The 8,761-nt window shown below is 46.4% G+C and overlaps 1 protein-coding gene across 1 annotated transcript in view; it reads left to right on the top strand.

The window, feature by feature from the left end:
* Window positions 1-8,761, top strand: part of ZC3H3 (zinc finger CCCH-type containing 3) — a 132,149-nt gene that overhangs the window by 49,849 nt on the left and 73,539 nt on the right. Inside the window, 1 exon segment of the mRNA XM_017746676.1 lies at window positions 1,403-1,553. Coding sequence (XP_017602165.1) covers window positions 1,403-1,553 — 151 coding nt within the window.

Consider the following 8,761-nt stretch of genomic DNA (forward strand, 5'->3'; position numbering starts at 1 on the left):
TGTTCTTTCCTCACTCCCTTCTTGCCTTCCCTCTAAAGTGACCTCTAAAGTTCCTCACCTCTAAAGTGGCTGCAATTCCTCCAGTCATTGAATCGTCAAATGGTTTCTACTGGAAGAGAATTTGGAAGATCCTTTAGTTCCATGATTTATCCCATGGGTTCAGATGGCAGAACATTGTGAGCATCATCTTTAATATGAAAAATTCCAGTGATTTTTCTGTTGTGGCAGAGCCTGGTTTTCCCCTTTTCCCATCACCAGGAGTTGTAACTTTTTTGCTGAGTTGGGGAATGGAAATCTGTGTTGTCTGATCCCTCCCAAAGCCAACACAAGTCATCAACTTGTTGGGAATGCTCAAGAAGGAAAATATTCCCTGTATGAAACTGTGAAGCTGTGGATTGATGTTGCCACTGTTGCAGGGAAATGGGGGAGCTGCTCCCTCCTTTCTAGAGAATGGTATCAGCTCTAAAATGTATTTCTCTATTTTTCCTAGTTTACCTGGGAATCCACCTTATTCTCCCTCCTCTCACAGAGACAAACACGGGGATGGGTCTAACGTTTTCAGCGGAAATAACGATCCCGCTTTTCCCCTCCCAATCTCTCCATAATTTTAATGAGAGGATCTCCAAGAAAAACAGCCGGCCCTTTAAATCAGTTATAAAACCCAGAGACCGAGGCTCAGCATGGAGTGTCAGCTTTAATTATCTGGGCAGTTACAGCTGTATGTTATAAAAGTCGGGCAATTAGGTGCATTCCTGAAAGCTTTGGGGGAAAAAAAAAAAAAAGGGCTCATGGAGGAAAACCACAGTCAAACGTAGAACTGTTAATTGCACGAAACATTCCACGGAATAACCCGGGATGTAGATCATCCTGAAACATAGAGAATCCAGGAATGGGTAGGGATGGAAGGGAGCTTAAAGCTCATCCAGTTCCTTGCCCTGGGAAGGGACATCTTCCACTATCCCAGGTTGCTCCAAACCACGTCCAGCCTAGACTTCAACACTTCCAGGGGTGAAAAATATGATGGAAAGGCCAAGGATTAAAGGCATACGTTTATTTCCGGTGTGGATGCTGGCATCAAGGTGTTGTTGGTGAATCCATGATTCCCCCGGTAGAGTTTTGCTGATGGGCTGGTGAGGCCAAACACTCCCAACCCCACCAGGACCTTCCTGTTACCATCAGCCACGGTGGTCCCATTCCTGAAACTTCACCCCTTTTTTCGGGTGCTAAAAAGTTGGATGTAGGACTTAAGTTGGATGTGGGACCAATGACTGTTGAACTTGATGATCTTAAAGGTCTTTTCCAACCTTAAAAATTCCACGATTCAGTGAGAATGTCTGTGAGATCCCTCCTGTCCCATCCACACCTGAATTTCAAGCCTGTTTTTCCATGTTTTTTCTCCTAGGATCCAACTTCCACTTCGTAAGGAGCCCCCCAGCCAACAAGGTGATAAAGACGCGTTATAGGATCGTGAAGAAGAACGTGGTGTCTCCAGCCTTATCATCCTTCACCAGCCCCATTCCCACCTGGAAGACCAGGCGCCCCATGACATCCAGGTAATTCTTCCATCCCTGGAACACAGCTGGTTGGGATGTGGGAGCCACGGGACCTCCCACATTGGCTCCATGTTTTTCCGTTGCGTCTTTGCTGTTTAATTTCTGTATTTGTTTGGTCTACGCAGAGTTTATTGACTTAAAGTGTAAAATCATATTAGGAATTGTGTTATCCTGAGCTGGTGCCAACAGCTTATGCCTGTGGCTTCCTATTTATTCCCTCTTGGAATTAATTGTTTCCATGGAGCAGTTAACTAAGCTGAAAAGAGGATGAATGCACATGTGGATGTTGGTGATGAAGGGGAGCGTGTTGGATGCTCCAAACCTACACCAGGATGTAGGTGCTGTGCCAAACTGGCTTATTCCCAATTATCTGGATGGGTGGAACATCAGGAAATATTTTGTCACTGCCTAGAGAAGGGAGACACCAAAGGTGCCATAACCTTGAGTTGGAATATTCCTAAATCCGTAGAGGTAGAGATGTTTCCAGGGAGCATCTCAGAGGCCAAGACAAGACCTGGAGCTTGTGTAGAAGCAGGAAGGTCGTTAAAATAATTGATTCTTTAAAACAAGGTGCAATTAGAAGTGATGGGTTTGGTGAAAATACAGATTTTGGCTATTTTTAGGTCAGGAATAACTTGTCCTCCCCCTGAAATGCCAGGAGTCACGGGCAATGTTTTGGGAAAAGAGAGCCTGCTCTGCTCTTCTCCAGCTTTGTTCTCCTTGCTCTGGGTGATTTCCTCCAAAAGCCGTTAACCAGAAGTGCCCTGAGGATTGGTGGCTTTTATGGTAGAGCTATGGAGGGACAAAAATTGTGGTGATTGTTTTTGAAGCCTGACTCAGCCTGATTTTTCCCTTTAATAGTGAATTTTGGGATTCACAAATCAATATCTGAAGGGATGGTTGGTTTTGGAAGAGGTCAGGGTGATGAAGCGAAGTATGGGATAAACAGAGAGATTGGAAAAAAAGGTTGGGTCAATTCTTTTGTCTGTTTTCCAAGCTCTTGGTTGAGAAACTCCACATCTCCTATACTCTGCTGGCCTCAAAGTGCTTCTTCTAGTATGGAAACTGGGATCCTTTCGGACTTATGGTCAACCTTACCTTCACCACCTCCTCCTTTGTCTTCACATTCTACTTTTCCCTTTGAGATTTTCCCGCCTGGGCATCATCCTTGAGATCCACACGTCTCCTTTTGTTCTGGGTTGTCTCCTCCGATTACTGCTCGACTTGGAGGTGCCACTTCCATTTGCACATCCTTGGGACCAAATTCTTGCATTTCCCTTTCCAGAAACAAGCCACGTAATCTTTTGCCTGCTCCATCATCCTGCAATTTCATGGAATCAGAGGATGGTTGGGTTGTAAGGAACCTTTAAGACCCATGAGTTCCAACCCCCTGCCATGGGCAGGGACACCTTCCACTATTCCAGGTTGCTCCAGCCTGGCCTTGAACACTTCCAGGGATGGGGCAGCCACAGCTTCTCTGGGAAACCTGTGCCAGGGCCTCAGCACCCTGCCCATGGCAGGAGGTTGAAACAAGGTGGTCTTGTTTCAACCCTCCCAAATCAAAACATTCCATGATTCTGTGACTTTCAGCCTTAATTAATAGAAAACAGCTTATCCTCCAGCTGTTGGGCTCAGCTTCTTCCTTCGCACCTTGTTACTCCAGATCTGGATAGTTGATGGATGGAGGATCCATGGTGAGAATCAAGGAGGGGAGAAGCTTTAGGCATGGAATTCAGAGCAGGAACCTCTGGGATCTGGGTGGTGGCTCTAGCTCAACCCAGCGGTGATTTTCCAAGGAGCGACCTCGTTCCGCCGCAATTGGCCAAGAGCTCCCACTTGTAGGATCATTTTCTCCGTATTAATCTCCGACGTCATTAAATTGGTGTAGTTTAGATCTTACAGCTGCTTCAGACAAATCTTGATAAAATGCCATCAGCAAATTAAAACAATTATGTTTTAAAGAAGCCATAAATCTCCGTCTCCCAATTACCTTCATTGGGGGTGATCAATCATCTGGCCTGTCTGGAGGAAGCACATGGCAAATGCTTCTCCTGGAGTTTTTACAGGAGTTTTGCTCCATCGTTCCTATCATCATCTTGGATCTGTCACAAGCAACATGCCAAGAGCTGCTTTTTTCCTGATTTTCTTTGCTCTTCCCAAAACAAGGAGCAGCTCTCCCCTTTAGTCACCTCAGTTTTATTTTTCATACTGGGTAGTCAATTATTTGTAATATTTATATAATATTTTTCATTTTAATAATTATAATATTTCTATAATTATTTGATATTTTTAATATCATCTTCCCCTTAAGCCAGCAGTGGGATGTCAACTGGTGGTGCTGCCCTCCAGTGCTACTCCCAAACTGGTTCCCACCTGGCACTAAGGAGCAATTTCTTCCATGAAGTCCAGGTTTTTGGATATCTGGAAGTGATGTGCCAGGGTTTTACTTCGTTGGGACATCCAGGATGTTGCCCTTTTTGCCAATAAACCCCCAAATAACCAGACTAAGATGAAGAGGGATGTGGCTTTGGGAAATGAGTGACAGGGAGAGTTGCTGGAGGTACCTGATGCCAATCCCTCGGGAATGAATTCCGTCCTCCCTTTCTTGCTGGGTTGCATTAAACTCAGCCCTGCTGCTGACTTTTCTTCAAGGCAATAGGTGGGAGTATATTTTAAATTAATTTTACTCCACTTTTTGTAATATTTTTGTTTTAAATAGATTTATAAGCAGCTCGGGGCCTATTTCTCCAAATTTATGAAGATAATTTTCACTCTCTTGATAAGGTGAAATTTACACCTGCTATTTCCATATTAATTCACATTGCTAAGTGGATCTCATTTTCTTCCGTTCTTCTATCTGGTGAGTGTGGCCTTTCCTAATGCAATTTCCCCCTCACTAAATCACTGTGATCGGGAGTCATGATCGAGTTAAATTAACTTAAATTAATTTACTTAATAAGAGCTCCAGATCATTGTGAATGAGGTTAAGATTTATTGATTCTCCTTTTCACTCCTCCCCCTTATCTCCCGTGGCTTTGCTGGGAGCGCAGCTCACAAGGGCTGTGATTTGCTGGCCTGAAATTTCGGTTGCTCCTGGTGACATTGAGGTTGATCATCCCTTAAAAATCCTGGAGGGAGATGTCCTCTCTCCTCACAGCCTCTCTCTGCTGGAAAAGGGATGAGGGATTTGCCATGGAAGAGTTGGGATGGGTGAAGCGTCACGCTGAGAGATGGCAGCGATGCTGCTCCTGCTTCCAGCCTCTTTCCATGGGTCATGTGGATGTGTCCATCAAAGAAATGGGATGTCCACGTCTCACAGACCTTGCACAGAGGCAGCAGAAGCCTTCTGGGGATGGTGATCAGAGGGATGGAGCACCTTTCCTACAAGGAAAGGCTGAAAGAATTGGGATTGTTCAGCCTGGAGAAGAGAAGCTTCAGGGTGACCTCACTGCAACCTTGCAGTGCCTGAAGGGGCTGACAGGAAAGATGGAGAGGGAATTTTTGCAAGGAGGAGTGACGGGACAAGGGGGAATGGCTTCCCACTGAAAATGAGTAGCATTAGATTGGATATCAGGAAGAAGTTCTTCCCTGTGAGAGTGGTGAGGCCCTTGCACGGGTTTCCCAGAAAAGCTGGGTCCCCAGGGAAGTGGTCATGGTCCCAAAGCTTCCATATCTCAAGGAGCATTTGGACAACACTCTGAGGCACAGTGTGAGATTTTTGAGGTGTCCTGTGCAGGACCAGGAGTTGGACTAGATGATCCTTGTGTACCCTTTCCAACTCAGAATATTCGAGGCGTCTCTAAACTCCTTCAGAAGACTCTAGTTCTCCCTCTGGAGAACCAGAACAGCTTCTAAGACACGTTTTTGGGAGCAGAGGGACCTTTGAGTTGAGTTTATAGACCCCCAGTGGGGGAATGAAACACTTCACCCACTTTGAAGAGTTTTCTTCTCAAATCCTGCTGCAAGTGTGGAAAACAAAAGTCACCTGTCTGCAAATAATGAGTTGTGTCTGGCACTGCTGGGGAAACTCTGATATTTCTTCCTGAAAACTTTGCGGCGCCTCTTGAGGGACAATCCTACCCCTCCAGCACTATAAATAAGTAAAGAACAAGATGATCCAACATTTGTCAGAGAAATGCCTGCTCAGGAGAAAGGAATTCGTCAGCGGAGGATTTGCTTGTGTGATTTAGTTTTGTTTTCTTTTTTCCTTTTATTTTCTTCTCTTTTGTTCCGTTCCGTGGCCTGGAGCGCGTTGAATGGATTAAGATGGAAACAGTTGTCACCATCCCTGGGGGTATTCAAGAAATGACTGGATGTGGCACTCAGCGCTCTGGGCTGGTTAAGGTGGTGATTGGTCAAAGTTTGGACTTGATGGTCTTTTCCAGCCGAAATGATTCTGTGATATGGTGATTACAAGGATTTTTTTTCCCAGGTTCCAAAGTCTGAAGCCTTTAGGGATTAGAGCTGGAAGATAAAGTGGGCGATGCATGTTTTGAAATGGGGCTCAGCCACTGTGGTGGGTGTGAGGGTCCCTTCCCTGGGAAAGGGGAGATACGGCTGGGCATCCAAGAGGAGGAGGAACCACCATCCCTTCCAGTCACCCTCTGCAGGAGGTTGGGATGTTGTGTTCCAGGTCACTTGGACACACCGACCTCCTTGTCCCATCCCTTCCTTTCCGTCACAGTGCGTGGGTTTGGGTTTCCCATTTCTTTTTGCTCCCTTAGCGACACTTTTTAGGTACCAGCTGCTGACCGCTGACCCAGCTCATGACCCAGTTCAGAGAATCATGGAATGGTTTGGGTTAGATGGGACCTTGGAACAGCATCTGGTTCCAACTCCCCTGCCATAGGCAGGGGTGCTACCCACTAGACCAGCTTGTTCCAAGCCCTATCCAGCCTGGCCTTGAACATTTTCATGGGATGGGACCATCCATTTCATGCAGGCCCTGTCATCCATTCCCAGGGAAGCCTTCCCGATTTTCCTCCCCATTTTTCTGGCATTCCTTGAGTGTTGTTACAAGTTTCCCTGCAGGAGTGATTTCACTGCCTTGAGACAACGGCATCGTGTGGTGGGGAAGGGCACTTGGCTTCCCTTCTGTGGTAGATTATTTCCCATGTTATTCCGGAGTGAGTGGAGCCGCAGGTGCTGGTCCTGGTGTGCTGTCAGCGTGTAATTAACCCTTTCTCCCTAAATCCTTGGGGAAGGGAGACATGGTGGAATGGGAATCTTGGGTTACAAGATAGAGTTGCATGTTGCCCATTGGATGCATTCCAGTTCCTGTATCTCATTCCCACAAAATGGTGTGGTTGACTTGGCATGGATGAAATGAACATAAAAACTCAGTATGTTCCCTCTCTTTTGGGGAGGACAACGTATCCTTGGGAATTCCGAGGAAGCTTTCTCATCCTTTCCATCTTCCTCATGTTGTGTTGGAGGCTGGGGCAATCAGGGTCTGCACCAAGTCATCCACCATAATCCCATTGATGGACAGTAATGGGTTAAACCAGACTAATTCCATCACTTCTGAGCTTTTCGGTTGCACTCTAAGGGTCCCTAAGAAGTCCATCCATTTGGGAAATGGGATGGGGTCACGCAACAACTGTTACACCTCTGGGAGCTGTTGGGAGGTGCTTGGGATATGTTGGTTGCTTGTTGTGCAATCCAGTGTTGGCTTGGGGTGGTGGTGAGACCCTGGCACAGGCTACCCAGACGAGTTGTAGCTGCCCCATCCCTGGAAGTATTCCAGGCCGGGTTGGACAGGGCCTGGAGCAACCTGGGACAGTGGAAAGCATCCCTGCCCATGGTTGGAACTCTATGGTTTTTAATGCCCCTCCCAACCCAAACCATTCTGGGTTTCTTTGTTCACGATCCTGGAAGGTCAGTGGTTGGAGCTGAGAACTGAGAGCGGAGTTTGGGACCGTAATTCATGGTGGATGGAGCAAATCCATATTTCTCTGGTTCTGGGGTGTCATCTCAAAAGTTGCAGAGAAAACAGGGAAAACTGTTAACGTCGGCTTCCACGGCGGAAAATTGCCGAGCGCTCCGACGGGAGAGGCTTTAATCGACGTTCCCATATATTGTGAGCAGACAGGGATGGGGATTTTAAAGATCTCAGCAAATGCCGTCTTCTCTCCTTGATCCATTTATTTTTTCCACCAGTCCGTACCTCATGGGGTCCAAGAGGTGGGATCCCAACGTCCCACACGCCAATTTGGAGCACAAACTGGACTGGTGGTGTGGGCCAGATGCTTTTAAGTAGTGTGAGTGGTTGAATCCCAGTTTTGGGGGGTTTCAAGCACAGCTTTTTATGTTGTTTATTTAATTGGGATGCTGCTCTGTTGGGACTTCACCTCCCGGTGCCGATTGCTCCGGGATCTCCCTGCAATGGGACGAAGGAATCGTGAGCAGAGGGCAGAGGTTGGGACACCGGGAGTTAATTTCCTTTTATCAAGATGATAAAATCCCCCCTCCGCCTTCCCGGCTTTTGCCGCGTTAATCTGCGAACGGAGTCGGAATGTGACGAATGGCCTTAAAGTTGCTGTCAATTTTTTTCTTCCCAAATTCATTTGACATGAAAGTGAGAAGTAAACAGACAGCCTGTGGTTAAGCAGATAACTTGGAAAGCCTTTTCCATCACATTTAAAAACGGCCGTGTCATGGATTCTGCGAATTGGCGGCTCCTATTTTGTTTGATTTTATTTTGTCTGTGTGGTAAATTTTCTTTTAATAATCCCGACGTGGTTTGACGAGGTTTTAGGCCTCGGATTTTTTTTGAAGGGATGTTAAACCATTCTCCAAAATGACATCTCATTAAAGTGAAATTCATCTGCTGGGATTGGAGCCGTTACAGGCGGGAGGGAACAGTGACTCCCATTTGGAAATCCATATTTTTTGTTTCTATAGGAAGTACTTTTAATCCCTTTAATGAGGCTGGGATGAGATGCACAACCCGGATTGTTTTGGAGCAGCCCTGACATCTGGCCCAGCATAATCCAGTTTCTGTTCCGGACTGGTTTAGAGGCTTTAAAAAACAATGGCACCTCTTTGGGGCAAAGCTTGGGATTAATCCTCCCTGCTCCTGGTGCTCCCCCCTTCCCGAGAGACGGACACTGAGGAAAACTCACTCCTCTCTTCCGTCTTCCTTTGCTTTTTATTTCTTATCTCTGTTTCTTCTTCCCCATTTTCTCCTTCCTCTTTTTCCTCTTTCC

This window comes from Corvus brachyrhynchos, unplaced genomic scaffold (assembly GCF_000691975.1).
Source record: "Corvus brachyrhynchos isolate BGI_N302 unplaced genomic scaffold, ASM69197v1 scaffold89, whole genome shotgun sequence".
Taxonomy (NCBI): domain Eukaryota; kingdom Metazoa; phylum Chordata; class Aves; order Passeriformes; family Corvidae; genus Corvus; species Corvus brachyrhynchos.